This window comes from Mauremys mutica, chromosome 11 (genome assembly GCF_020497125.1).
Source record: "Mauremys mutica isolate MM-2020 ecotype Southern chromosome 11, ASM2049712v1, whole genome shotgun sequence".
Lineage (NCBI taxonomy): Eukaryota > Metazoa > Chordata > Testudines > Geoemydidae > Mauremys > Mauremys mutica.
Window position 1 is genome coordinate 86381575 of NC_059082.1, and position 13483 is coordinate 86395057.

The following is a 13483-nucleotide window of genomic DNA, read 5'->3' on the forward strand; positions in this document are numbered from 1 at the left end:
AAGTGTGGACAATGAAATGCAATAAAATCAGAATGGTAGAACGCAGTGAGCATTTTTCCTATCAGTTAATTCCATTAATTTTTATTAATTTTTAAGAGATATTTACAATATTTTCTATTACCTATCTTGTTAATACTTATTTGAAGGGGCCTATTTCTAAGATTTAGCGAGGGAAGGGAACTGCATGGGAGGGTGTATTTTAGGGAAGAGGGGAATAAAACTGAGGAGAGAGTGGAAGGACAGAAAAGAAGCACGTGATATAATGTAATTACTGTGTGGACTTATGACATCTTGTGCTCTGCCACAGCTTGATTACCAAAATAACTAGCATCACCTTTAAGTTAGCTCTGGCAACAACTTTGTGTTTAAATACCAGATTTACATTCTTTGTATACGGTAATCTGGTTTTATGAATTGTGATTCCTGTTGTGAGAGCAACAAGCAGTACTGGTAGAGTGACTTTCTTCAAAGTTTGGACACGTTATGCTATTCTGCATGAGTGATTGTCTCCCCAGTTTTCAGTAAAGATACAACAGCAGGCTACTCCTTTGTTTCTGTAAGCACACAGTGTAATGTGTTAGCTGTTACTTTTCTCTACTGGGGTTAGTGGTGTGTCCTCATGGAAACCAGAAAATACGTCTGACAGTTTAAGTGTGCAGCTTAGAATTTATCTCTGCTGCTGACCATAGTAAAGTCAGATCTGCCGTGAATTATGCTAATGCTATAACTTTGTTAACAGGGATTTGATCTGCTTACCCATGTCATAAGGACAATTCAGTAAGGACAAATGTGAAGTTCTCCACTTAGAAAGCAACAGTCAGTTGCACACATACAAAATGGAAAATGACTGCCTAGGATGGAGTGCTGCAGAAAGGGACCTAGGGGTCATAGTGGATCACAAGCTAAATAGGAGTGAACAGTGTAACACTATTGCGGGGGAAAAAAGCAAGCAAACATCATTCTGGGATGTATTAGCAGGAGTGTTGTAAGCAAGACACAAGAAGTAATTCCTCTGCTCTACTCTGCGATGATTAGGCCTCAACTGGAGTATTGTGTCCAGTCCTAAGCACCACATTTTAGGAAAGATGTGGACAAATTGGAGAAAGTCCAGAGAAGATCAACAAAAATGATTAAAGTCCTAGAAAACAGTCTTCCTATATGGGAAGATTGAAAAAATTGTGTTTGTTTAGTCTGGAGAAGAGAAGACTGAGATGGGACAAGATAACAGTTTTCAAGTACATAAAATGTTGTTACAAGGAAGAGGGAGAAAAATTATTCTCCTTAACGTATGCGGATAGGACAAGAAGCAAGGGTGGTTTAGGTTGGATTTTAGGAAAAACTTCCTAACTGTCAGTGTGGTTAAGCACTGGAATAAATTGCCTAGGGAGGTTGTGGAATCTCTGTCACTGGAGATTTTTAAGAGCAGGTTAGACAAACATCTGTCAGGAATGGTCTAGATAATACTTAGTCCTTCCATGAGTGCAGGGTACTGGACTAGACGACCTCTTGAGGTCCCTTCCACTCCTACGATTCTGTGATTCTGTATCCTTCCCCATATCAATGGTAATACTATACAACCTCCGAAATGAAGGATATTGTAACTAATGAAACCTGCATGGGGGGAGGTCATGTAGACGGATTGCATTTGCCTATGTTGGAATTTGTCTAGAAAACTTAATTTAACATCCCAACTCTTGCAAAAATGGCATGAGGTCTTTAATGGCCACCTGTGGTAAGGGGCTGTGATTTTTGTCTCACCTGAAAGACAGTGGTTGTCTTTTACCATCATCTTCCAGAAAAAACACAGTTATTTTGCTGTTTAAGTGAATGCATTTCTGCCTTATGCTCATTTGGTATTTCAGTGCTTTACTTGCAAATGTTCTAACCAAATTCCAACTTGGCCAAATACATTGTACCTACTTGAACTCCTGTTACTGATATTCTTCCTTATTTACTGTGGTGAAGTTTTGCTGTCTGCTGTATTCCATGCTAGGGGTGGTTACATCTTTGTGATGAGTGGTGTGATTCCTGCAAATTTCCGTATGTACCTCACATGGAGGATTGTGAGGCTGAGTTTTATAATGTTTGTAAATTACTTTGAGATCTTTGTTTGGAGGGCATTCTGGAATGTGGTGCATTAAGTCTTCCAGTCTTATTCAGATTTTTACTGAAATAATTCTACAAAGGGCCAAGTTTTCTTTCATCATAGGAACCTCTTGTGTATGTTTGGGAGGTGGGCTAAGTGGCTCTTCAGTGGGCCGTGGGATTGAACATGCATAGTGTCTGCACTTACACATAATACAGGTTGTTTACAAAAGTAAGATAACTGATTAATCTTTTCCTATGAGGATGGGGTTAGAGAAATCCTACTGTGTTGCTTTGTAACTCAAAAATGTATTTTTCTTTATATAGGTCAAAGGTTACTGGGAAGTTCAGCTCCTGTCAATATTCCAGGTTCTGTTGCTCGTTCCTCATCTTTACATTCATCATCTTCCCTTTCAACCTCTCCACTCAGTTCTCTTTCACAGTCGTTGTCTCAGTCTTTTATTTCATCCACTATGGCTCCTCACCAACAGCAGACTCAGCCTTTGAAATCAGAACATAGTATGTTAGGCACTTCAGCCTCTTCTCATAACTCTTTAGGTAAGTCATGTGAATGGTTAATCCTTTGTGTATAATAGAAAGGGAGTCCATGGCAAGTCAAACAGATTTTCAGCTGAAGTCTGTATACCTTTCCTGTGATATCTCATCTGGAAGTCAAAGTTTCATTATTGTTATAAATAAGTAATTTATCCTATTCTTTACAAATAGAGTAAGAGATTCATACCTCAAACAGCTTCCTATCTAAGGCTATGTCTACTCTGGCAATAGAACGACAAAACTTTTGTCTTTTAGAGGTGTTTAAAAAAGAAACAACCCTGAAAGACAAAAGTTTTGCCGACGACATGCGCCAGTGTGAACAGCGCTTTGTTGGCAGGAGAGCCGACAAACAGAGGCTATACTGCGCAACTTTTAGCGGCATGGCTGTAGCAACACAGCTGGGTTGCTAAAAGCTGTGTAGTTTAGACATAGCCTAAGACTAATCAGAAAAGTAAACATAAGTCATAGGACAAAGTTCAGGGAAGGGAAAGTGAGGAGAGATTATTGACAATGGAGGAAGGAACAAAGGATTCCTGGAAATGGTGGGTTTTAAAGAGGGATTTGAAAGAGAAGAGAGGGCACTTGGCACCTTAGTTGGAGAACATTCTAGCTACAAAAAATAGTGTGAATTACAATCCAGAGCAGAGAATGTGAGAGAGCTGAAGCTGAAAATATGAGATTTTGGGGCAACAACTACTTTTTGGAATAGAAAGAGATTCCTAGTGTTCCCATTTCAGGGCTGTGCTTTTTGTGAAAGCAAACAAACAAAAACCCACACACAATGAGGTTGCCGGAATGCTCTGAGTACTTAAAAAAAATCTTTTGCTTAATGCTGCATCTCTGAACATATGTGGAACTGTTATTACATATCTTGCAGCTAAAAAAATATAACTGCTTAGTGCTTTTATCTAATTGTCTAGTTCCCCATGTGGTGCATTTTATTGGAGGTGTGCAACGTGTTTATTTTTGTGTCCTATGTTTGGCAGGTTTAAATGGTGTTACAGGGAGCATTTGGGACTTCGTAACTGGGAGTTTCTCTCCTAGTCCATCCCCAATATTGAACAGTAGTACTATACCCTCAACAAACTCAAACACCAGTGGAAGTGAATTAGCTCACGTTAGACAGGAACTTGATGATGCCAATCAAAAAATAAAACGATGGGAAGATTCTTGGCAACAAGTAAAGCAGGTACAGTAATGACGGTGACACTAAATTAAGGTTTGTTTCCTGAATAACTTCTAATAAGATCACTTTCTTATTGTCTTTATTTTTACCAAGGCATCTTTAATTGTAATTTGAATGTAGGGGTTTTATTCCATTTTTCCAAATCATTAATCCTGAATTCTGGCTTTTCATGTCTAAATTGTGCTGGAGGCCTGAAGGAGACTGATCAATAGCAGCCGAGAGAGATCCAACTTGTTACTTCCTGTAACAGGGCGGTACTCACCCCTGCAGCGCCTCCTGCTGGTGACTCATGGAATTAGCTCTGTCCAGCGCCGGAGCGCCCTCTGCAGGCCAGTGATCCACCTGTTCGTCTGGCCCCCGTGTCCCTCCCTGGACCCGGTGCCCCTTTCTCTGGGGTGCTGCCCCCTGGCAATAACCCCCGTCTCTCTGGGTCTCCCCTCCTTAGGTAACCCTCACCCTCTATCCCTACCTTGCCTCAGTGTATGGCTACTGCCAGTCATTGTCTAGCCCCCCACTCTGGGCAGACTGCAGTCTCAGCCAACTCATCCCTGGCAAGGAGGGTTTGGACCTGCTGCTTTGTCCTACCCCTGGGCCGCCCTCTGCAACCCACAGTACCTATCGGCCCACTCCTAGGCCGCAGCCTGGGGCTTTCTAGGCTGGAGCTCCCCGGCTCCTCAGCCTTCCCCAGCCCTGCTGCACTCAGGTACCTGGTCTCTCTTTCCCAGCAGCTAGGCCCATCTCTCTCTGAAAGCAGAAGAGAGACTGTCTGGGCTCCTAGCTTCCCTGCCTTTTATAAGGCCCTGCTCCTTAGTTTGGGGTGTGGCCCCCAGCTGTAGCCACTTCCCCAATCAGCTCAGCTCTGTCAGGCCACTTTTAACCCCTTAAAGCCCCGGAGCAGGGGCCACCCTGCTACACTTCCCTTAAATCATTCTGCTTTTATAGACAGACACAAACAGACAGAATGGCTTTATGGAGCATGTTCAACAGTTACCTCTGCTGCTGCTGTTTCAGCAACTGGTGGCATGTCTACCCTCCAATACCTGCTTCAGAATGTCAGTAGCATACAGAAATGAATCATAGAATATCAGGGTTGGAAGGGACCTCAGGAGGTCATCTAGTCCAACCCACTGCTCAAAGCAGGACCAATCCCCAACTAAATCATCCCAGCCAGGGCTTTGTCAAGCCTGACCTTAAAAACCTCCTAAGGAAGGAGATTCCACCACCTCCTTAGGTAACCAATTCCAGTGCTTCACCACCCTCCTAGTGAAAAAGTTTTTCCTAATATCCAACCTAAACCTCCCCCACTGCAACTTGAGACCATTACTCCTTGTTCTGTCTTCTGGTACCACTGAGAACAGTCTAGATCCAACCTCTTTGGAACCCCCTTTCAGGTAGTTGAAATCAGCAATCAAATCCCCCTTCCTTCCTTCTCTTCTGCAAACTAAATAATCCCAGTTCCCTCAGCCTCTCCTCATAAGTCATATGCTCCAGCCCCCTAATCATTTTTGTTGCCCTCCGCTGGACTCTCTCCAATTTTTCCACATCCTTCTTGTAGTGTGGGGCCCAAAACTGGACACAGTAATCCAGATGAGGCCTCACCAATGCCAAATAGAGGGGAACAATCACATCCCTCGATCCGCTGGCAGTGTTTTTACTTATACAGCCCAAAATGCCGTTAGCCTTTTTGTCAACAAGGGCACACTGTTGACTCATATCCATTTTCTCGTCCACTGTAACCCCTAGGTCCTTTTCTGCAGAACTGCTGCCTAGTCACTTGGTCCCTAGACAGTAGCGTTGCATGGGATTCTTCCGTCCTGAGTGCAGGATTCTGCACTTGTCCTTGTTGAACCTCATCATATTTCTTTTGGCCCAATCCTCTAATTTGTCTAGGTCCCTCTGTATCCTATCCCTACCCTCCAGCGTATCTACCACTCCTCCCAGTTTAGTGTCAGATTGGAGTGAGATTGGACACAACTAGTACATGGCTCGGGCTGTGGGGCATAGCTGGACATTTTAGCTAGCTCCCTAGCACTCAGGATGCTAGTGTTAACATCTGCCTGGCTTCTCCACGGGTGCATTTGAGGGTGGGTAGTAAAGGGCTTTTTCTGTTCTTTTCCGTCTCCTGGCATATTTGCACTGATCACAACAGTTCTAATTTTTTCTGCTGTTGAAAGATAATAAATAGAGTAGTTTTACTATACTGTATTTTTAGGTTTTTATTGTCTTTTGCCATCAAATTATGAACTATTTTTATATATACAGCTCCATAAATGTGCATAGAGACTTACAGACAAGTAGATATGGCATTCTTGCTTAACATCTAAGTTAAGACAAAAAACAAAGGGAAGTGATAAACAATGGGTGGTGGGAATAAGGGAAAGTGATGGGGACAGCAAGATCATATTGTAGCTGAAGGTAAGTATTGCATGTATCTTGAGGGCTTTTATAGTTACGCTTGTGTTCTTAGTTTACAAAATACTTTTATAACTTTCTGCAAATGTTTTTGTCCCAGGCATGTGATGCATGGCAAAAAGAGGCCCAAGAGGCAAAGGAACGTGCTAAAGTGGCAGATGCTGACAAAAAACTAGCTCTTCGGAAAAAAGAAGACTTAGAAAATAAATTTAAAAAGCTGCAGGAACAATTTGATATGTGTCTGTCCACTACAGTACTCCATATGAAAAGCTATGGCGATATAAAAAAGATACCATTACCAAAGCTTCAGTCTTTACAAAACCAACTGCGTTTAGATTTAGAAACAGTAGATGGGGTAAGTGTGTTTGTACTGTGGATATTGTTAGTTAAAATAGGCAGTTTAACAGTATTGTATTGCTGATTCAGAGTTTCATTTCAAACTGATATAATGTTAAATCTAAATACCATTTTGGTCTGAAAAATGCCATAGTTTAAATTTTCCCAATGCAACTGATTTTTTCTTTTTTATTTTGGTGCTCAGCTGTAACAAGAATGGCAAGTAACTTCAGATATCTTTCAGTGAGAAAAAAGAGATTAAAACATGCTTTTAACTACAATGCACTAAAGAGAAGCTATGTAAATAAAGAGCTTTAAATATCTGGAGAGTGTGTAGTGAAGTCTCCTATTTAGAAACTGACATCTCTGCATGCAAACTAGGGTGGAAGAGGTGAGGTGGGCAGCTAGTGATGGTAAAGTAAATATAAATTTAAAACAAGAAATTGCTTTCCTTTCAAGTGGTATATTGTTATCTCGGAGGTTAGTTTAGTTCATTTCTGATCTCTCTTGGTATGATCTTATAATTGATTATGTGTGCAAAATTAGAGGCTACTCTTTTTTTTAAATTGGCCTATATATAATCTGTAATTTAGCAATATGAAGATGGCCTAATCACAGATGACAATTACATTTTAAAGATGCAGTCTTTCTTCTGCAAGTCTGGTGACCTTACACATGTCTCAGAAAACAGAACATAGCAACCTTTTTTTCAGACTACTGTAACCAATTTTTCATTTTCTACCATGTAACTAAAGAAGACTATTAAAGTTTATGGATGAAATTCTGAGATGAACAGAGGATATGGCAGCCAGAACACAATTTCAGACTTCCACTTAAAAAATTCTAAAGAAAATCTGAACAAAAGTTATATATATTTTTATGCCCTTTGACCCCCAACACTGAAATTTCTGAAGAACATAAATAAGAATTAGCCACTGTCTTCATGAATGACGGCTCAAAAATCTGACAAAAGAAAATGTACCAGATATGGAGACGTAACTGGGCAAATTGGTTGAAACTGTTGTAAAGAACAACATTATCAGACACATAGATAAACATGACATGGGGAAGAGTCAGTACAGCTTTTGGTGAGGCATGTTTTTCCTTTACAATATATTAGAATTCTTTGAGGGTGTTGACAAGCATGATTCAATCCGTACTTGGACCTGTGCTGTTCAATGTATTCATAAATGATCTGGCAAACAGGATGAATAGTAAGACGGCAAAATTTGCAGACAATACAAAATTACTCAAAATAGTTAAGTCCAAAGCTAACACTGAAGTGTTGCAAAGGGATCTCACTAAACTGACTAACTGGGCGACAAAATGGCAGGTGAAATTCAATGTTGATAAGTGCAAAGTAATGCACATTGGTAACAATCACAACTACACATACAAAATGATGGGGTCTAAATTAGCTATTACCACTCAAGAAAGATCTTGGAGTCCTCATGGATAGTTCTCTAAAAGCATCTGCTCATTGTGCAGCAGCAGTCAAAAAAACAAACAAACAAACCAAACTAACAATGTTAGGAACGGGATAGATAATATGTAAGGGTACGATTCTGTCAGAGGTCACCTGGATTCCATGACTTTCTGGGATCTCTGTGACTTTTGCAGTGGCAGAGCTGGAGCAGCTGTCAGCCCTGTGGCAGCCAGAGCAGCATCTGAAGGAGTGGATGGGATTGAGTCAGCCCCCTTGGGGCTGGAGCAGCTGCTCGAGGTCAGCCCCCAGCAGCACTCTCAACTATTAATCCCTCCCCACACAGGGTATTTTTAGTAAAAGTCACAGACAGGTTGTGGGTTTCTGTGAATTTTTGTTTATTGTCTGCGACCTGTCCCTGACTTATAGTAAAAATACATGTGACAGAATCTTAATCTTTATAATAAGACAGAAAATATCATAATGCCGTTATATAAATTCATGGTATTCTGGAATACAGTCAGCAGTGCTGGTTGCCCCATCTCAAAAAAGATGTATGAGAACTGGAAAAAGGTACGGAGAAGGGCAACAAAAACAGTTATGGGTATAGAACAGCTTCCATAGGAGGAAACTGGTCCTGTTCATCTTAAAAAAGGAATGACTTAGGGGGGATATGATAGAGGTCTATAAAAATCACAAATGGTGTTGAGAAAGTGAATAAGGAAGCGTTTATTTACCCTTTCATGTAAACACAAGAATTAGGAGTCACCTGGTGAAATTAACAGGCAGTGGGCTTAAAACAAACATAATTCACTGCCAACCTGTTGAACTTGTTCCATGGGCTGTTATGAAGGCCAGAAGCATAACTGGATTCAAAAATTTATTGAAGATGGGTCCATAAATGGCTATTAGCCAACATGGACAGTAATGCAACCCCATGCTCCAAATGTTCCTAAACCTCCAATTGCCAGAGACTGGGTCTGGATGACAGGAGATGGATCACTCAAAATTGCCCTGCTCTTTTCATTACCTCTGAAGCAGCTGTCACTTGCCACTATTAGAGACAGGATAGATGGGCCATTGGTCTGACCAGTATGACCATTCTTATGTTCTTAACCAAACACTAGCAAGGAGTAGACAAGATCAGCAAAACAAGCTAGTGCTAGTAAAAAGAGGATAAGAAGAGTTTTGTTTACTTTGGGAACTTGTTTTGATGGTCTTGTATCAGACATCAGTGGAACCAGAGTTTCCAAGGGGCTTTGAGGAAGAAGAGGGTTATTCTTGTAGACTACTCTCTGTGGGTTAGCAGTACTTGATAATTGAGAACAAAAGATTATAAACACAGTGGCTTATAAGCACACACTTCAACAAGTTCAGACTCACAGCTCACCTTCTTTGGATGATGATCTACAACCAGTAAAGTGAGAGGGAAGACAGTTGGAGTTACATAGAACAATTAGGTCAAAGATTTATTTTTTTTAATCCTTCTGCTGTGGCAACCACATTTATTTGCCAGCATAATAGCTTCCCCAAAGTCTTGATCAGCAGATTTGTATTATGTTGTGTATCTAGGAGGTCTCCACTCTGACTGATGCAAATTACATGCATTGTAAGGAAATGTGTCAGATTGAATTGTTGATATTCACAGTGGCAGACCAACCTCTCAAAAGGACAAATGCTCAGTCTTCTCAGTTTTAGAGCTTGTCTTCATGTACAGCAATACGGTGGTGCAGCTGTGTCACTCTATCACTTTAGTGAAGATGCTCCTATGCCGATGGGAGAGCTTCTCCTGTCAGCGTAGTTAATCCAAGTCCCCAGTAGGGGCTTGAGGGTGTTAGGTCAGTATAACTATGTTGCTCGGGGCTGTGGATTTTTTGTGCCCCTGAGCGATGTAGTAATACTGATATAAGTCTGTAGTGTAGACCTGGCCTGAGTTTCGGTTGGTATTACTCATCCAGGTTTTGGTTCTGCTGGGAAAAATTTGAGCCACAGCTTGTTTTGCACTTGTGTCCTTCCTGAACACGTTATTGCTTTATAGGCTATTCTCAGTTCTGTTTACCCTGTTCTGGTGCTTGAACTAGCTATTAATTGTACCAACAGAAGATTAAGTGTTATTGAAGTAAGAATTTATCAAATAATATGGATACAGCAGTCACTGAGACATTACATACTGGAATTTTTATTGAGAGCAATTTTCTTTCTACAGGTAATTTTCCAACTTCATTCAAAGAAGTGTGTTGTATGCCAAGAACATGACCGTAGTGTAATCCTGCAGCCATGTCAGCATTATGTACTTTGTGAACACTGTGCAGCTAAACAGGAATGTCCTTGCTGCAAGACGAAAAAAAGAAATGGTGATGAAAAGTCATGGTACTTATAATCATGTTAATTAACTAAATATATTTTATGTTCTGGTATTTTAGATAAGAATTATATCTGTAGTAATTAATCCATTTACTAGTGCTAGACTGATCTCCATTTTGACCTTATAAGATATTTTAGTTATTTTTACTATAGGAAATGTGGTTTGGCTGCCTTTATGTATTGAATTCTATTAATGAAGTTCTAAAGTTCCATGGTTATTTCTTTCCCCACCTGCCCTTTTCAGTTTTCCACTTACATTCCTGGTGCACAAGCTACTCAGGTTCACTTACAGCATAATCACTTCTTACAGGTGTGTACTCACAATGCATGAATTGGGGAATTTATGTCCGTGCCTTCCATTAGCATTAATGTAAGACACTCATGTAAATACAATACTTCTTGATGGGAGGACCTTACCCCTCACCATGTTTATGGTGTGCTGTAATCCTTTGCCAGTATTTCTGAATCAGTCTAACACTACTGTTTACTTGATTATTTGAAGAAATTTGATTCCTGTAAAAGCACTTTGCTAACTGTTTTTTGTTAGAGATTGTTATAAATTGGTTTAACCTGCTTTCTAGGTTTTAATGTTTATTTTTTTAATATGCGGTATGAAGCTTTGCGTGTGTACTGTGAACTTAAAATATTTATATCAGATTTACTGTTAAATCATATTATGATAGTATAGTATAGTTAAATTTCATTTTTTGGCTTTAGTAGTTACTAAATGAACAGTTACATATAAATGAGAACTTGCCTAGAATTTTTACAGTTTAAGTCAACTGCAAACTAATAGTATTTATAAGTATACTAGCAGAGAGTGACATTGAAAGAGACACATGCGTAAATATTCAAATACTTTTTTTATTTTGTGAAACAAACCAGTTTTCTTAAACCACTGTGCATTTGCATATTGCCCCAAGTTGGATTTTTGTAGTCTTAATGAAAGCATTTGTATAACTCCTAATCTGTGTGATTACCTATCATGAATTGATATAATCCATAGCCACTTTTACCAAGTGCCTGTGCCTTGCACCCAATAAAATTGCAAAATACGTGAAGGAAACAGTTTGCAAACAATTTATACCACCTAATTCTGTACAGGACAATTGATGATAATTAAAATTCTCAACTTTCTGTAATAGAATTTCAAAATAATACCTTGCAATGGACGAAAGATACTAGGTTTTGTTTTTACATAAATAAATACAATACACCTTTGGGTTTAGCGCTAAAATTATTTAAATATTTTTTCAGACAATGGTGCTTTGTTGTAATGATTTTTTTAAAAAGCTGTTGTCCATATTTAATGCTGATGATTAGGAGTATGCAGTTTAGGAGAAGTTGATTATTGTATCTTAACACTATCTTGTTACTTTCCTTAAAGTTAACTATTCTTGTAGGGAAGAGTTACCTGTGGTGTTACTTTTCTTTCCCGTTAAAGACCTACCACTGTGTTACATAATGTGTATATTCCTATTAATTAATACATTAATGAACAAGAAGTGCATTCATATGACCAGCAAAGAGTTTAAATTATTTCTGAAGTTTGTTCAGATGCATTGCAATAGAAACAAGATATATGCTAATTTGTATTTATGATCTTGAAAAATATCTTTGAGCTTTGTATCAGTGTTTAAAGAATTCAGAGCCCAATCCAAAACCCCCTAAAGTCAATGTGCTTTCATTGATTTATACGGACTTTGGACTAGGCCTTGAGTTAGCAGAAACAAGCACATAAGATTACATTTATTGTAAAAATAAAATCTACAGAATCATCATTACCTTGTTCTATCAAACTGTGAGAACATGGAGATCTTTTGAGAATGAGGGAGGGAAGATAAAACCCATGATGGATTTACATTTGGAACAGGAGCTCTTAAAAAGTAATTTACAAACACAATAGTCTGAAGATAATTGTAGAACATTTTTAAACAGGTTTTAAGGTTGAGTTTCATAATATGGCCTGATGCATTTTTCACATAATTTTTAATGTTTTCTCTCAACATTGCTGAAAATGAAATTATAAGTAATAAGGTATTTCAATATACAATATATTTGTCTCCTGAAAGATGATTCTGTTATCATAGAAGTAGAACCAGTTTACATTTTTTTTTTAGTGGCACTTTGAATCACTATGCTTTGCTGTGAGTATTAATGGACTTCTACACTTGTGGAGTCTTTGCCAAAGACTTTTTTTGAACATTAACAACGTTTTGGACTAAAAGTGAGTAGGTAAGAATTTTTATCAGTGACCAAATTAGAAAGTGGTGTACTATAGGAATAAATTATTTTAAATGTTTTAAAGAATGCAATTGATATCAGACAGTGGTTTATTACATCCATTATAGAATGTGGAACAACATTCTCTAGCTCTTTGCTAACATAGTTAACTAATATTCTTAGCAGATTTTAGTGAAATAAATCCAAATTAGATTGAAATGTGGCCATGTGTGTCAATGTTCAGTTCATTACTTAAGAAATTTTGAAATATTTTTGTACTACAGTAACTCCTCACTTAACGTTGTAGTTATGTTCCTGAAAAATGCAACTTTAAGTGAAACAATGTTAAACGAATCCAATTTTCCCATAAGATTTAATGTAAATGCAGGGAGTTAGATTCCAAGGAAATTTTTTGGGGGCAGACAAAAGGCATTATATACTGTACAGTACTGTACTGTGGTTGGGAAGTGCCCCTAGCTTACCCACACAGGCACAGCCTGCTGCAGGCAAGGATGCTAGGAAGCACTTTCGCAGCAATGGCAGCTTCCCCAGAGAAGAACAGGTGCTGACTTTGCTGGGAATGCTCCAGGCTTGCCTCTTCCTGTCCCTGCTCCACTCCAGGCCCACCTCTTCCCACCCCCACTCCACCTCCTCTCCGGAGCACACCACATCCCTGCTCCTCCCCCCACCCCGAAAGTCCTAAGCGCCCCCAAACAGCTGTTTGGCAGCACTTAGGACTTTCGGGGAGGGAGGGGGAGGAGCGGAGACATGGCACATCCCCACTCCCCCCTTCCTCCCAGCACTTTGTGCTTAGGACTTTCTGAGAGGGAGGGGGAGGGATGGAGACGCAGCGCTGGGAGGGAGGGGGAGGAGGCGGAGAAGAGGAACTTGTGTAATGC

General features: G+C 39.6%; 1 protein-coding gene across 1 annotated transcript in view; it reads left to right on the forward strand.

Moving 5' to 3' along the window:
* The window catches only part of UNKL (unk like zinc finger), a 147927-nt gene extending 134638 nt beyond the window's left edge, over positions 1-13289 (forward strand). Inside the window, exons 14-18 of the mRNA XM_044980315.1 lie at positions 2413-2643; positions 3627-3829; positions 6339-6593; positions 10204-10367; positions 11749-13289. Coding sequence (XP_044836250.1) covers positions 2413-2643; positions 3627-3829; positions 6339-6593; positions 10204-10367; positions 11749-11752 — 857 coding nt within the window. The 3' untranslated portion in view covers positions 11753-13289. The remainder of the gene's footprint in view (positions 1-2412; positions 2644-3626; positions 3830-6338; positions 6594-10203; positions 10368-11748) is intronic.
* Positions 13290-13483: the final 194 nt, after the last annotated feature.